Raw genomic sequence first — 16,838 nt, 5'->3', positions numbered from 1 at the left:
TGCATTTTTGTTGTCAAATATGATTAAGCTTGAACCATCAAAAAAAAGAGAGGAGGTTAATTTCACTAAACCAGGGGGGCCTATTTTGCAGCAGATTTTCCAACGGAAGCACCTGTGTTTTCTTTTCTTTCCTCTAAATTCAACAGCGTGCTTTGTTTTTTCCAAATCATAAACCAACGGTATTTGGGTATGCAAAAAAGAGGAGATGCATGATCGAAGAAAAAAACCAATCTAGGGCGTGTGATTTGGGAAAAGGAAACTTAGGTCCATCAGTTGGAAAAATTGGCTTCAAAAGATCCTCAAGTACACAACTTAGCTGTGAAAAGTGTGATGCAGTCAGACGTGGTCGTACGAAGTTATCTGCAAGGGTTGCACTACAACTTGCAAAATATTCTAAATTCCTAGAATACAAGATGAAAAATAACTGGGAAATTGATAATAATAAGAATAATCGAGCAAATAGAAACCTTGGTGGATGGCAGTCTGATTAACTCATAAATCCTGTTTCTCAAACTATTCTCTCTGAAACTTCACAAACCCACATGAAAAAAAATGTGCATTTTCCTCTTCTGTTTGTAGCTTCCTTAATCAGAGACAACCAAAAAGGTTTGTGCCCAAAGACAAAAAATTTCAACCAATCAACATTATCGTCAAACTCTCTTTCATCAATCGTCCACTCCTGGCAATCAATGTTTAAAATTTCGATCGGATAAAGAGCGCAAAATAGGGGGGAAAAATAACAAGACATCAGTCGTTGATCTCAATTTTACATGTCGTTAGTCCATGACTCATAGAGTTCTAACAAATTAATGAGCAACGACAAGTAAAATAGCGAGAATACAGAACAGACAAAGGGTGAGAACACAGAGAGATAGAATAAAGAAGAATTACCTCCCGATCCATGGCGGGGAACATGCGGAGGAGCACGGAGAGTAAATCCTCAGATCCGTAGCGCCCGCAGCGCGATCTCTTGGCCGACGGAGGCGGCGAAGCAGGAGATCCGAAAATTTCCTCCAACCCTAGACGCTTCCCGCAGATCCCAGCAGACATGGCAGCCACGCTGCTGGCTTCGATCGAAGCCCCTCCCAACTCCGCCCCCTCTTTCCTTCCTCCTCTTCCACCTTCAGCTCCCCACTCTCCGCTTACCAGTTACGTCTCGGCCGCGGTCATGTCCGATTTACCCGCATCTGCGTCAAACGGGCCGGGCCCAACATAAGCGATTTGGGCCGAGACGGTCCGACACCGCACAGGATAAACTGCCTACGTGGCCAACGACCTAGCTCAAGAAAAAAAAAGTTTCGGAATATAACAAGAAATTAATAATAATCTCATTATATTTTTCTCTTTTTCTGATTAAATCGGTCCAAGTTCGGTTCATGTGCCATGCTTGTCCAAACTTCATCCACACAACTTTTTCCTCTAAAAATTCTCGCAAATAACTTTTGGAAATAATTTCAAAATTAAGTTTGGATTCTTTTTCAAAAAAATAATTTGAATATTTAAAAATAAATTTTTTTTAGAATCGCGCGACTTTAATTCATTTTACGTCTTCAAATGCTTTATCTTAATGCAAATGATTAAAACATTTTTTATTTGTTGTTATGTGCAAAGTTAGGTGGATATCTTAGATTTCAAGTAATTTCTACTTAATTTAATAATAGGATAAGATCTTTATCTTCAGTAGTGAATATTTTTTATTTTTATTCATTAGTTTTATCCGAATATAATATTTTAATGGTTTTATAAATTTATATATATGTTAATCATCATTAAAAAGTCAATTAAAATTTTATGCATTTGATAATTCTAATAAAATCTCAAAAAATGATCAATAAAAATATAATCAAATATATGAATTGAATACACAAGATCAAATGTGAATATCCAAAATATTTAAGAAGGGAGAGTCGATGAAAACATACCAACAAAAGTATAATCAAAATTTCTTGTAAAGCATTATAGATCACAGGATTCTAATGCTACATCTGAATAAATTATTATCCATGTTTATCAGCATTTTGTTTTCACAAAAATGAAAGATCATTCTGCAGGATCATTATATTCTACCTCTTTTCAGTTTCAACATCAGTCTGATACCAATTTAAAGTTCCAAAGGTATTCTAATTCAAAATGTTCACGTACGGTAGAATTAAACATGTATCAACGTCCTTTCACAGTATCGCTGCTCTTTCCACGCAGATAATACTGACGCCAAGGGCACTCTCGAATGATCCTCTCTTGTCAGCCATCACTTCAGCTTTCCGCCCATCCCCCTGCATTTGCCATTTCTCTTCAATCTGATTGGCTAATGATCTCTCTCTCTCTCTCTCTCTCTCTCTCTCTCTACTAAACGCACACTACGCTCGCCACAAAATAACAGTCAATCAATTTAATTCGGTGTTATAAAAAGGAGTACAAGAGAGAGCCATCACCTCTTCCTTTTCCCTTTCTTATTGATTTGTGCTTCTGCATTCCTTCTTTTTTCTCCTCCGGCATCTCCTTGTGGCTGTGATTCAGCACAGCGACTTGTGGCATCATCAAAATTGCGTCAAAAAGGAAAGTCTTAAAGGAACAAAAGGAAGGAAAGAAGAAGAAGAGGAGGAGAGAAATCCAAAGCAAACATGGTTTTCCCATCCGTTCCTCTCTATCTTGATCCACCGAACTGGAACCAGGTGAGTGGAAGGAGCTTCCCCTCATCCCTTTCTTCTCCTCTCTTTTCCCGTTTTCTTCTCTCCCAAAAGCCATAAGAAGAGAGCGCGATGAAGAAGAAAAATAATTCTATAAATTCTTACGACTTTTTTGTTGTCTACCTCTGGGATGCTTTCGTTCCTTAATTATGTTGTGTATGTGTTAATCGGCTATTAATTGCAGCAACAAGCTCATCGGCAAGGAAGCAGCGGTGTGATTACTCAGCTTCCACCTGCAGGAATGGCGGCGCAGAGGACGGAGACGGGGATGGCCGCCGGGTCGATCCGGCCGGGGTCTATGGCGGACCAGGCGCGGCTCGCCAAGATCCCGCAGCCGGAGCCGGGGCTCAAGTGCCCGCGCTGCGACTCCACGAACACCAAGTTCTGCTACTTCAACAACTACTCGCTCTCCCAGCCACGCCACTTCTGCAAGACCTGCCGCCGCTACTGGACCCGCGGCGGCGCACTCCGCAGCGTCCCCGTCGGCGGCGGATGCCGCCGCAACAAGCGCAGTAAGCCCTCCGCAGCCAGCTCCTCCAAGGCCTCCACCACCATGCAGACCTCCGCCGCCTCCACGACCACGTCCTCCGGTGCAATCACGTCGACCCACGTCGCCTTCCACTCGCAGTTACCCTTCGTGGAGGCTTCGTTGCATCCGCTGCCACCGGACTTCAACTTCGGGACGACGAGCTTCTCTGGCATGCAACCCCCTGTCGACGCCGCCGACTACCCGCTCGGCGGCAGCATTGGTGCCGGCGTTGTGGGGCTTGAGAGCTTAAGGCTTCAGCAAATGCAACAATTTCCTTTATTTGGAGGCGGGGTACTAGAGCACCTACCTCCGCCGCAACCGCTGCCACTTCAGTCGATTTCCGGGCAATACCCTTACGCCGGGGAAGGGAGTGGATTCTCCGGCGGATTATTCCCTGGGCAAGCTGCAATGTCAAAGCACTCCAATTCCGAGCTCATCTCTCAGCTTGCTTCTGTAAAGATGGAAGACAACCAACACCTGCATAACTTTCCGAGAAACTATCTTGGAGTTTCGCGCAACGACCAATTCTGGAATGGTGGCGATGTCGGAGGAGGTGGCGGAGTTGCCGGTGGCTGGGATATCCCGGGATTCAATTCGTCATCTGGGTAATTATATATATATATATACAAATGTAATTGTGTGCATGCCTCCGATCCTTTGGTGGCCTTCATACCAGTTTTAAAATGGAAGCTTAGGGTTTTTGGCTTCCATGAGGGCATACAAGACTTGAGGAAAGGAATCGGTTACTGCCAGAAAATTGAACAACTGGAAATTTTAATTAACTTGTTGCTAGATGTAGGTTCTTGATTTAGAGTGAATTGGTGTTAATTTCTTTTCTTTCTGTGTCACTTAATTACAGTTTGCAGGGTTAATATTTATTAGATTGCTACGATCTTTGGTGTTAATTTCTTTTCTTTCAATGCATTATATTTCATTGTGTAATATTTATCAACATGAATACGTTCAGAATTCGACTAATTGCTTCATGTAAACAAGGACATGAAGTTACGATACTAAACTTTTTAATTAATTGATTGATTGATTAATTTAATTATATAATACATGCATGCAGTAAGTATAAGGTATTTCAATCCTTCATCAGTATTTTAATTTTAATTAAAATTACTATGTGAAGTTCCTCGAGACCTGAAGCCTGCTTAAATGGTCATCTCATAACTGAAGATCCCTATGGGAGTTCCATATAGAGGTGCATCAGTTACAGTACTTTGATCATGCATCCATTTCATTTTCAAATTATATGTACGTTCATTTTTATAATATTCTCATGTAAAATCATAATTTTCATATATTTATTTCACTTCTATATATGCTGAATTTAAGGCAAGCTTCAGACTCTTTCTAGAATTCCCATCTTGTTTTGCTACTTCAACAAAAAATGATCTCTACTTTAAGAATATATTTATACAAACCTTGCTTAATTTAATGAGGCAATATATTGCCAAATGAAACCTTTTTTCTGTATGATTATTCCTTGCAGATTAAAGCTCTCATGAAGCGTTATTAGTTTTCATCTGCGCAAGATCATTACCAGTAGACCAAATTAAGAACTTAATTAGTGGTGATTTCACTATTGTGTCCCTTAATTAATTGAGTTTTACTAAATGATCATGTGATAATATCAAGAGGACAACTGTAAGCTTGAGTATGCATGCTAATATTTGATAGAAATATTAATTATCAGCACAAAATTAAAGCTCAACTGCTATTAATGAAGTGGTAGTTCATTACTAAAGAAAATAATGATATAAATAATAGATCGATCTATGTGTGCATCCATGCATGCATACTACGCATGTAGATGATATAAGAGACAGAAAGAGAACCTCTTTATTTGCTCAGTGTCTTGTTGGTTATATAATTTCAGGGCTCTTCCTCCAATAAGATGACACAACCGCCAATCTTCTTTCTCTCTATATATCACTCTGGTCTTACTCTGTTTCTCTTTCTCAGATTAGTGAAAAGAATTCACCATATCTCACAAAAATCAAAACCCTAATTCCAACTCCTAGGCTCCATGGGTTTGCAGAAGAATTGCACGCATGTATGCAAGGGAAAAAGAAAGGTGTTTGATGAAATGGCCAAGAAGGAGTATGCTTCATGAGGAAGTAGCTAGCGATTTGTTCGAGAGGGGTCCAGGGAATCTGGGTCCTCTTGCCTTTCCCAAACACCAAGGCCGTTCTCCTCTTAGCTCTCCCTTAAGAGAGAATAAAGGTGTTCCGAGGCCGTGATAATGAACAAATAAAAGGAAAAGGAAAAAAGAGAGAGAAGCTGCTCGGTTTTAATTGTCAGATGTGATCAGTGAGGTGTGGGTGTGGCTGGCACATACAAACACAGTAGAATTGGAAACTGGAAATCTGAGAGGAGATGGAGCCAAGAAAAAGCAAAAAAAAAAAAAGGTCAGGCAATGTTAATGTACCAGAAGTACTGCAATCCGATTCCAAAGCAAGCAGGTGTGCACTGCGCTACTGTATCTATGTGTGTGAGAGAGAGAGAGAGAGCTCGGAATTCCATGGATGGTAGCACTTGAGAACAGTCAGCTGCGTTCGAGACCAGACAAGTTTACCAGTATTGCATGTAGTGGAATGAGATGAAAAAAGGTGTCAGTGAACTGCTGGGTATTAATTAAGTAATTAATGTGGTATTCTTCTGCTAACTAGTGAAGCTTAAACTTTGCAACTTTTGCTTTATTGATTAACGATGAGTTGGACCTCCTGATCTCCTACTCGGTGAGATGTACAGAGATTGGATATTTGTTTAAAGGAAAGTAGTATATATAGTAAGTACTACAGGTGGTGGAGACTGGAGAAGGAAAAACGCCACCACCAATAGAACATTCGTTTTGTGTTAATTAATGAGTACTACATGCATGTCTTCTTGATGATCTGACGTCTGATGTAGATGTACATATACTGATATTGATATCATATTGCAGATCTAGTACTGTTGTATGCTTAACGAGGAAGATATTCCTCTTGCTTCAACGTGCTCGATCGCGCGTATGTAGTGGGAAGTGATGCAGAACTGGATAGGAGGAACAGTATATGTGAAAGAAAAATCAAACTCGAATTCAAGGTAGGGCAGAATTGCAGAAAGCAGAATGGGAGATGCTCGTTAATTGAAACAGAAATTTGATTCATGAACTTACAAGTCACAAAATTATATAAAGTATGATTCATTAACCAATGTTCTTATAATGGTTATAATGTATACGCAAAAATTAATGAGAAAATCCAATTTATTTTAATAACAAATGAATTTGAAGAACAAGCAAATTAAAAGAGCTACTAATGAGTTTAAGAAGAAAACAACACAAATATAATTTTAAATTAGAGTGCATATTAAATAAAAGAAGACTGAAAATTAAAGTTTTCATGGTCGTAAACAAGGCTTAGATTGTGAAACAGGCATTAAACATGATTTGTGGATATGGTCAAGGAAGTCATGGAAGCGTTATCAAGGATATCAGGATATTAAGAGAAAGAATGTCTTATCATTCTATAATTTAGTATTTTACATAGGTTTATGTATATATGCTAACTATGTTGGAAAACCATGCACTTGGTTTACAAGTGAAAGAGTACAAAACAAAACATTGGTACTTGAGCACTGAAACAACTATGTAAATGCCTTAAACAATATTGTTACGTGCTGTGTTGCTTCATGTAAAAGTAATGGCAAGAAGGCCATGGAAATGACAAGGCATGCAGCGCCGAGACAGAAGAGAAGCTAAAACAGGATGATTTGAAGCTACAGGCCTAGCTACGAAGGCTCCTCTATCATTGTCGATTTGATGGTGGAATCTTGGAACGTTGGAATAACATTGCCGGAGGAATTCAAGGAGGTACCAGTGGATATTATGTCAGTGTGAGTCATGATTTTTGCAGATTCTCAAGTTTTATCTGTTCAATGACAGATCAAACCAATTATTCATCTTCGAGTTGTTGATTTCAGGTGTTCTGTTGTAGGTGTAACTTTGACTTTTCACCACATTTGAGTTGTGTGCATCCACCGTAGCTCTGTTGTTTGACAAGGGAAGTGTCCACCATGGAAAGCAGGTAGTTTTAGACGCCCCGCTACATGGTGATGTTCATAAATTGTATTGTATTTTTTTTTTGGACTTTACAACTTGAAACATCTGAATGATTGATCGATATTGTAAAGGCATTTATTTCTCTGAGCGTTCAATTAATTTATTTTCTTGCACCTGGGCAAATAGGCCCGCGTGCGAGATAATTTTGTGCTGATTTTTCAATGGTATTTTGAGTTGTCATTGTTGAAGTTAAAATATTTACCAACAAATGCTACTTGCTGAATACAAGTTATCAGATGCTGAGGATGTATCCGATGTCCATCCAATAAGTATCCTTTCTACTATATTCTGAATGCCTACCTAAGTTGCAACAGGTACTATCTTCTTATGAGATACAAAAAAATATACACGTTTTATTCTGAAATTTTATTTGGTTACATTAATGCATTGATGTTAATTATCTTGAGGTTGCGATAAGGAGCATAATTATTGTCTATGCATGTTTATTACAAGTATTCTTCTAGCAAGTTTTAAGAGTCATAATGCTGTATCGACATGGCAACTGTGTTTTTTTCATGAGAGAATTTGTTCCTGTATGTTACCTTCATTGGCCTTGTAAGAGATTGTGATAATCTACTTTCTTTATGTTTTTTGTAATATTTGTTTACGGATGGTTGATTGATTCAGGAAAAAAGCAAATAAAAAAACATTGTGAAATTATTACAAAAAATGCCTGATGGATTTTTTTTGTTGTCTTTTAATATTTCTAAAATTTTGCAACTATAATAACATATCTATTCAAGGACAAAGTAAAACACTTAAAAGCAAGAGGACTATACATTCTTCTTCTAAAAGCATTTCATGTTGAACCATTTCACCTTTTATTCTCTAATTTAAACTTTTCGATCATCAGTTGCACTTTGAAAAAAAAACCAACTTAATAGAAAATAGACTACAGTAAACTTTGACGTAATTTACTCGCCTCAAAATTTTTGCCTTAATTTAATCTCGTTATCAAATTATTTATTGTTTTCTTAGGAACAATTGTTTAATATAATGTTTTAGGTTAGAATGGCTTTCCATCAATATACAAGAGTTCTAAAAGCTCTCATGGCAATGATGCAGCGGTTACTCTGATAGTCAATGTCACCAGTCACCATAGAATTAATAGGCATAAGCTAGATACTGATAATGAAGCTACTACAATTCATTGTGCTTGTTTAGTGATTTGATCATAACTAGCAACGATGGTAACTGCTCGCTTAACTCGTACGAATAAGACTAACAGCTAGCTGAACTTCAACGAGTACTCGGTGCTTCTTGATCGAAATATTCGGGCTTTTATACAAGCTCAGACTTGCTGCCCTACATGAAATTTCGACCAGTGTCACCTTTCACATAGTCGAATGCATTGATCTTTAAGGTCTTCTTGATTCAAAGTCTACTAAAAGACCCTTGGCCACAAAGAAAAATGCAACAATTTCAATAAGAACAGCAAAACTTGTTTCGAATTCTAACCACGATTAATCAATGACCTTGGGGAACTAGAAGAGTAAAGAATCATGTTCAACGAATAGATTCTTACCTGAGAGATTCAGTCATAGATTTCAATTATTGACAAAAGGAGTCCTCGTTTATTGATGCTCGAAGAGAAAATTAAAGCTTTGCCGATTGTAAGTAGCTTTTCTCATAGAATCCAGTTACTTGATCAGCAACAGCCCACATTATAGCCTGGCCAGGAGGAATCCTCATGAGCCTGGGAAGCAAACCTTTCCAAAGTGCAAGCAATCCTTCCTCGGCAAATATCGTTCTAATAGCATGGACCATGCCTTTGTATTTTACTTCACCTCCAGATTTGCTTTGGGCCATCAACCGCGTCTTGACAACGTCGAAGGGACCTGTACAGATAGGTCCAGCAGTCCCCGCGAGAAACCCTGAAATCATGGATTGCCATGGTTGGAGGACCTTTCCGTCTCCTTCATGTTTCTTCCAGAGGAGGACATCGAATGCATTTTTGGCTGTGAACATAGCAGCTTGGTTTGTGCCATTGCGCATAACTGTTGGTGCAGCTCCCGCCCAAAGACCCAAAATGCCTTCTTCGCGGGCAATCATCCTTGCACAATGGACAGGACCCTTGTACTTCAGAAGCTCTGGTTTCAAGCCTTTCTGCTGTTGCAGCCGTATCTTCACCACCTTAATAAATGACAAGGTATGTAAGAACTTTAAGATTACGGAACTATAAAACAGCAAGCAGTAGAACATGCATTAATAATGAACTAGGAGAAATATAATTTAGAAAATTTACTGTGAGTGCCAAGGAACTTGCAATGTATCACAATGTTTCCTAAGTTCTGATTGAATCAAAGATCACTATGAATTCTTTAGTGTGTTATTTATGGAGCATTTCACCAAGTTGAAGCTTAAAATAACATGTTCACTTCCTAGTGACTTAAAGCAATACTATTTTTCTCTGAGATTGAATATAAGAAAACTACTTCAACAAATGCAGACAAGCTTCAGAATCATCTAACAAAAGTGATGAGTTTCATGGTTTCAGCAAGCTGGAGACTCTTGGATAAGTATGGTGCATATTTGAACGATTGTGTGATAACAGTGTGCATCGAGTTTGTCATGATTCGTCTTCATACACATACATGCTCTGTAGATGAAAAGAAAATGTTTAACATCTTAATGGGAAAAACAAAGACAAGAACATTGATGATCTTCAATGTTTGAGGCAATCTACAACGGTATCAAGATGCCATTTTTCACACTTCGATCTCAAAATCAACTGAGGTTCAAAAGTAGATGGTAAGTGTTATTTGTATCAAGAATCAAAATTAACTCGTGAATCATGTAGTAGTAGTAGTAGTAGTAAATGTGAATCATGTAGTAGTCAATAGTGATTTTTTGAGAATGATAACAGTGACTTGAATGCTATAGATAACAAATGTGAATCAATTCATATGAAAATTTAAAGACTATCATTTGAACTCGTAAAATACACTATTAAGATCCAAATAGCATTTGCGATTATGCTGATAAAATTGTCAGTTACTGTACAGAATTGGATATAAGAAGTGGGGATTTGTAAGAACCCTAAAACCACGGGAGGTCAAAATGCTGAAGCTAATCTCTATTATTAATGTGACATCAAGTTATCAAATCACAGGTCGGTAACCAGAAGTTGCAGGATACTGTTGTCAACAGAAAGTCAGATTTCCGAACTTAAGGTCAGAACAAGGTAAAAATTCCATACGAAAGTCATTGTCGAAGAATGATATCAAAATCCAAGTTCAAAACAACAGAACGAAGAATGATGGTAGTATAGGATCGATCAAATAGCAGCTGAAGCAATCGCAGCGACAGTGCAAAGATTGGGATCTAGGTAATGGAATTAGCAGCTGGGCCACTCACCTCGAAGGGGGTAACTATGAGGAGGGCTTCGATGACGCCGGCTCCGAATCCAGAGGCGATCCTTCCGCGGTTGGAGAGTTCGCCGGTGGCGGCGTCCTTGAAGGCGGACTGGAGGACGGCGTTTGAGCCCATGCGGAGCGCGTACTTGAGCGTGAGGTGCGTGGCGAAGGGTGTGAGTCCCTTCCATAGCGCGCGTACGCCCTCCGTCCGCGCCGCGGTGGCGCCGCAGTGCACGATGCCTCGGTAGGCTCCGGTGCGATCGAGCTGGAGCCGGGTCTTGATCACGTCGATGGGCTGGAGGCAGCAGGCCTCGACGACGCCACCGAGGGATCCGGCCACCGCCCTCACATGAGGCGGCGTAGAAGGCGGAGACTGCTTCGAATTCCACTCCTCCGACGGCGGTGCGGCGGCCATGGAGAAGCGGGTGTCGAGCGACGGAGGCGGAAACCCAATGGGCCTTCACCGAGCCGATATAAAGCGTTTGTGTTGGGATATGGGCCATGAATCAAGCCGTCCGTTGCGGATCGGACGGTCATGAGTTTGCGTGCTTGGTGCAACGAAAACGAGCCGCCGTAGGCAATTAATTAAGATCAATTAAGAATTGCGGACACAAATTTTTCAAAAAAAAAAAAAAGTAAAAAAAATAATTAAAAGATTAACACGCATTTTATTCTATTTTTGTTTTTCTTTAAATTTTTAGATGAAATATACTATTTTCTATTTTTTAGAAAAAAAACTGAAAAATACGTTTGGTTTGTTAATATGAAAAATTATAAATAAAATAAATTTTTATTTATAAACAAAATAATTCTTTAAGAATATTGCATGTATTACTATTTTGATTATTAGTTGTTAAGGAGAAAAATATATACATTGATGCTGAGGAGAAAAATATGCATCATCTTATGCATTATAACACACTCAATTAACAATAAGTATTCAAGTTCTCTGTTTTTTGTGACAACAATGCAATGCATTAAAATTTGAAAGCATGGAATAAACGTACATCCCATCTTGTGAATTGGTATGTAGCATGCCACTACACCAAAAGCAAAGTTGTTGACAATAACAAAGTTGGGTCCAACGAAGTCCAAGATCACCCTCATCTTGAAACTTTATGTGATAGAAACTTGAAGTCTTGAACTTCTACATGAGCAGATCTTTAACACAACAATTCTATTTCCATTAACAAAGCCACTTGAAATTTTTTTCCTTTTGCTCTCTTATTTCTAATCTATAATCCTTTTAGTCCAATCTCCATTAACTTCTTTCATATCTCCAATTAGAATTCTCTATGCCTGGTATAACTCTATCGATAGTTTGTGATGGTCAAAAGCTCATTGTTACCGGTAATTGGACCATCGAACAACCAAACCCTAGCAAATACTCACGAACATGGAATAAGATGGCAGAGGAGAACTGACCGTTGCCTGCTGGGCGGAGGAGGAAGATGTCGCAACGGAGGAGGAAGAGTAGAGGAGGAGCACGCGGCGGAAGAGCAGTACCCTAATCGCACGAAAAAACTCCACAGGGTCGGTGGCAGATGCCAAGACGGAGGAGGAAGAGGAGCACGCGGCGCGGAGGAGGAGCACACGCGGCGAGGAGGAGCACGCGGCGGGGGAGGAGCACGCGGAGGAGGAGGACCTCGCGATGGGGAAGGGAAAAAGGTTGTGTCGCGGGGGGGGGGGGGGGGGGGGGGGGGGAAAAAAAATGAAAATAAAAAAAATCAAATCAAACAACATCTTCAAAGAAAATAGAAAATGAAAATACAAAAACATCAAACCTAATGCCCCCTTAATAATTCTACATGATCGGTCTCACGATCATAAAAATACAATTGACTAGTGCAAGAAGATATTATCTCAATTTTATTGAGATTTAATCCATTTTAACAAATCTACTATGAGGATTAAAAAAACACCTTATTTTAATATTTTATAGGATTGTGTTGATCTCAAAATGTATTTCCATTGCTTTTATAAGGCTTTGATATATATTTTCTCCTTTTTTTTTATCTTCCATTCAAATGAAATGGAGAACTAGAATAGAATAGAATAATTTAATTTTTAAAGTATTTTTTTTCTTTATTTTAAAAAATAATAATCCAGTTAGTCGTATTGACTCAAGCTCTGGGGTGACCGGTCCGGCCCGATACAAGTTTTCCACCGATCACCAGGGTAAATTGGGAAATATGGAAGCACACGCAGCGGCCAACCCAGATGTCCATTGCAATCCCCATTTGGAAGAAAATTCCTACAAATACGTCATAGTTGGAGATCGAACCGCGAGTACCTGAGTAACAATCTGAATGTCCTACCGCGGCATCATGGCCTCAGGGATTATTTTTTTTCCTTATTCTAATAGAATAGAAATCCGTCACTCTAAATTTTATTAAGATTTAATCCTTACCACTTTAACAAAGGATTTAAAACACGTTATTCTAATATTTTATAGGATTGTGTTGATCTCAAATGTATTTCCATTGCTTTTATAAGGTTTTGATATATATTTTTTCCCTTTTTTTCTTCCATTCAAATGAAGAGGAGAACTAGAATAGAATAATTCAATTTTCAACAACAATTGTCGATACAAAGGCAAGAATTTCATTTATAATCCATGACCAAGTACAGTGTTCTTATCGCCTTCCAGAGTAGCTCAAAATTCAGTAGATTTATTGCCTTGCAACTTTCAGAGAAGAGAAACAAGAATCTAAATACAAATCAGAGAATCGAGAGAGCCGCAAGTCCATAAAAATTCTACTTGCGGCGCAAAATCTAATGCCTGCTGCTGCCAACTCAACAATCTATCAATCAATCAATCACCTTCGAACAAAATGCTGCAGCTTCACTATCATCACGCTTATATCATCCAGCGAGCCTCGGGCGGCAGATAATTCTACAAGCTTTTTACATGCAGACAGCGTCGATGCCTTCTCCGCATGGACACACAGTGGACGAGCAAGATCTACTGCTTCCTGATTGCTAACCTGAAAGAGGAACAAAGGAATTCGAGTCATTTACAGGTTAAAAATTGGATTTTTCATGAGATAGAAGAACAGGTTTTCGATTCGTACCTTGTCCCACAGTCCATCAGATGCGAGGATCAAGAACTCGCATTCAGGTTCGATGTTGACGACTTTAGTCTCCGGCACCGGAATCACCCATTCTTTGAGATGTGCATCTCCGATCCCTCTAGATATCGCGAGGGAGCCCTGTAATCTCCATGTTCCTCGGCAGTAATCGACATAGCCGCCCTGCATAAGATTTGGACCGCGCATTGTAAGCAGCAGCATCATCCAAAATGCAAATTGTTAGAATCGATAGTGTTGCAGAACACTCACGAGGCTCTCAATTCTCTCTCTTTCATCTTCACGAGAGGGCTTGTGATCGGAGGTGAGCGCTTCTGCTTTACCAGCTCGGCTTAAGACGGCGCGGCAATCGCCGGCATTGGAGACGACGAGATCGTCGCCTCTAACCAAGGCAGTGACGCAGCAAGCGCCTCCATTGACTTCCTTCTTTAAGAACTCGGCATCGGTTTTTAGGTATCCAGTTCTGATGATTTCTTCGATGCTGCAGGAGTCTGATCTCGTGGATGTCGACATTTCCTCTGCTATGAACTCGCCCATGTTCTCTGAAGCGAACTCAGAAGCTTTCTTGCCTCCATGCCCGTCAAAAATGCCAAAGAAAGCCTGCAATCACAAAAGGGGATACTTTAAGAATTTCCTGAAGCACCAGAAAGAAACTTCGAAACAATCTTTGGGCAAAGATAAGGTTCCATCTTTGATTCGTATTGGCAAACGAAACGAAACGGAATGTTTGAAACCAAGAGTGAATTCAATTAAACCCTAAACCTAAATTTTTAAAATTGTTCTTTCTCAAACTATTCTTTCTCTTCGCACAAGAAAAGTAACGGGAAGAGGAACATGATCAATAAAACCCTAGAAGTGCACTTACCAATTTGGGATTCCCATTGAGGTCCAACGACACCTTGTGCCGATCTTCCATCTCCAACCTCTTCCTCCCCCTCTTGCAATATACAGAATACCTCGCACTCTCCGCCTGCACCTCCCTCCGGCCATCCACCACCTCCTCTGTCTCGAAAGGCGACGGCTCGGCCAAAGGAATATCAATCCGCGCAGGCCGTTTCCTCTTCAGGACGGAACGGGAGCCGCTCGATACCAAGGGCGGCGGCGGCGACGGAGGCAGATCGACAGCCACCCCGGATGGAGATGCCGCGCCTCCGAACCCGCCGCTACCAGCCCGCAGCGAGATGGCGGCTCTCTGGAACCGGAACCGGAAAGGGGAAGATGCTGAGCGGGAACAGGGCGATGCGGAGGGCGAGCTCGGATTCAAGGATAGAGTTTCCGGCGATCCCTTACACGAGATCGAGATCGGAGACGGGGAGAACACCGGCGAACTTGCGATCGCTACCGAGCAAGACATCTATTTCTTTTGTGAATATTCTTCTTTTCTTTTTCTTCGCCGGAGCATTTTTCCTTTTATAGACGTCGCGAGTCGGTGAAATGTTCCTTAGGAACAACTACCTAAACGGGAGCCACTCAATCATGATTGATTTGCACGGCCAAGATTAATTTACCGAACTGTACGATTCCTGAATTAAAGAATGTTCTGGATAACGTACAATGAGCCGAAGGGACAGCATACAGGGCACGTAGCTAATGAGTCAAAGCAACGTAGTTGGCGTGTTGGCGAAGTGAGAAAAGTCCGGCCTTAAGACACGGTCCACCGCGTTAAGCAACGGTTGGAATTTACACCCACGTCTAGGAAGACTACTCGAAGAATACTCTTCTCTCTATTCAACATCTTAGTGGAACCCGCATTGCCTCTGGGGATACTGGTCACTCGGGTAAATCCGTGGGGACTTGAATTGTTTACATCGTAGAGTCTTCTTTCTCGAACAGGCAACATCGTGCAGGTACGTAACGGGTGAGGGCGTTCGGTTGCCTGCCCGTGGATGGTTGGAGGAAGAGCGCGTCGCGTGTTGGTGTCGGTGGAGGTGATGCAGCCGAGTCGCGTGCGAAGGATTCAATGGTCCGAGAAGGAGTTGAGAGGCACGTGACGACAGGGTGGGAGCCACGCGCGGCGAACGTTACTAGGGAATGAAGACCGGGCTCGCAAGGGACGACGGAGAAGAAGATAGCGAGAGGCGAATAAATGAATAAAATGACCGTTGGAAAGGTGGAGGGACGGCCGACCGTTGAGCAGAGGCTCCGGCTTTATTATTTTTGTTAAGAAAAAATTTTATTTTATAAACATTTTTATAAATAATTAACAATTTTTGCTCATAAAATATTAACTAATTAAAGCTATATATATATTTAAATTATTTAAATTTATTCACTTAATTAATAATATGATTTATTTTATTATAGTAAAAGATGATATTCTTTTGCATCTATCATCTTCAGCGGTCCCACATGATCGACTCCATGATCATCTGTGAGGAGGTAAATCGAGAAACTGCAATTGAGCATGACGGAGGAGGATATCATCTCGACTTCGTTGAGATTCGAACTCTTGTCCACTTCTACAACTCTACTCCGTCGTAACTAATTTAGCTATACCCCAGGGACATAAAAGATGATACTCTTATCTCGGGACTCTTTTAGTACTGTCTCAAATGATTTTGAACGGATGTAAAGTTAAGGAGGTTTTATCCTGAATTAGTGACGGATTATATTATATGAGGGGATGAGACAATCAACGAGATATTTCATACTAAATGAGAATCGACTCTTAAATCTTATTGTAATATTTTTCATGTGCCCGTGGGGACGATTAACCTCATTTTAATACCTACTCGTTGGTCACAGACTGTTTATGGATAATGTTGAACTGGCTTAATGGGTAAGCAAACAAATGAGGAGTTGAGTTGGTCAATAACGTGGTTTACTAGGGTGGACCGGGCCACACGGGGATTTGACTTGTCGATCATTTTAACTCACATAACTGGCTAGATTAGTGTTCCAATCGAAACTGGTGATTTGATTAGGGGAATGGAAACTAAGTAGTTAAGGTGGAATTTGTTGCGTTGCATTAGAAAATTACGAGTCAAAAGTCCAAACGACATGTTGGAAATGGTTGTCCCTTTCATTGACCTTGACCTTGAACGTTGACCGGAAAGTATAAGTAAA

General features: G+C 40.3%; 4 protein-coding genes across 5 annotated transcripts in view; 2 read left to right on the top strand and 2 right to left on the bottom strand.

Moving 5' to 3' along the window:
* Positions 1-7,481, top strand: part of LOC141827339 (uncharacterized) — a 25,080-nt gene extending 17,599 nt beyond the window's left edge. Inside the window, exon 24 of the mRNA XM_074714560.1 lies at positions 7,189-7,481. The gene's annotated coding sequence lies outside the window, so the exon portion shown is untranslated. The remainder of the gene's footprint in view (positions 1-7,188) is intronic.
* Positions 2,607-3,825, top strand: LOC141828490 (dof zinc finger protein DOF3.6-like). The gene is made up of 2 exons (XM_074715933.1): positions 2,607-2,672; positions 2,872-3,825. Exons 1-2 carry the CDS (start codon positions 2,622-2,624, stop codon positions 3,823-3,825), a joined length of 1,005 nt encoding a protein of 334 aa, XP_074572034.1. The 5' UTR covers positions 2,607-2,621.
* Positions 7,482-8,493: 1,012 nt separating the features above from the next.
* Positions 8,494-11,110, bottom strand: LOC141827977 (mitochondrial succinate-fumarate transporter 1). 2 transcript variants are annotated; one of them, XR_012601726.1, is made up of 3 exons: positions 10,685-11,110; positions 8,853-9,460; positions 8,494-8,721 (listed from the first exon to the last, which is right to left on the bottom strand). XR_012601726.1 is itself a non-coding variant. In XM_074715327.1 (2 exons), the coding sequence occupies exons 1-2, from the start codon at positions 11,096-11,098 to the stop codon at positions 8,924-8,926; spliced, it is 951 nt and encodes a 316-aa protein (XP_074571428.1). In that variant the 5' UTR covers positions 11,099-11,110; the 3' UTR covers positions 8,769-8,923. The 2 variants fall into 2 exon arrangements, 1 of the variants encoding a protein (XP_074571428.1); XM_074715327.1 differs by lacking the exon at positions 8,494-8,721 and having other exon boundaries at positions 8,769-9,460.
* A 2,225-nt stretch (positions 11,111-13,335) lies between these two features.
* On the bottom strand, positions 13,336-15,142 carry LOC141826515 (putative protein phosphatase 2C 32). The gene is made up of 4 exons (XM_074713770.1): positions 14,638-15,142; positions 14,025-14,372; positions 13,758-13,937; positions 13,336-13,670 (listed from the first exon to the last, which is right to left on the bottom strand). The coding sequence occupies exons 1-4, from the start codon at positions 15,124-15,126 to the stop codon at positions 13,503-13,505; spliced, it is 1,185 nt and encodes a 394-aa protein (XP_074569871.1). The 5' UTR covers positions 15,127-15,142; the 3' UTR covers positions 13,336-13,502.
* Between the last annotated feature and the right edge of the window lie 1,696 nt (positions 15,143-16,838).

Source organism: Curcuma longa, chromosome 4 (genome assembly GCF_044706935.1).
Source record: "Curcuma longa cultivar G26 ecotype Majalengka, Jawa Barat chromosome 4, ITB_CL_G26_1.1, whole genome shotgun sequence".
Taxonomy (NCBI): Eukaryota; Viridiplantae; Streptophyta; class Magnoliopsida; order Zingiberales; family Zingiberaceae; genus Curcuma; species Curcuma longa.
The sequence above is the reverse complement of the archived record's forward strand: the minus strand, read 5'-3'. Positions and strand labels throughout refer to the sequence as shown.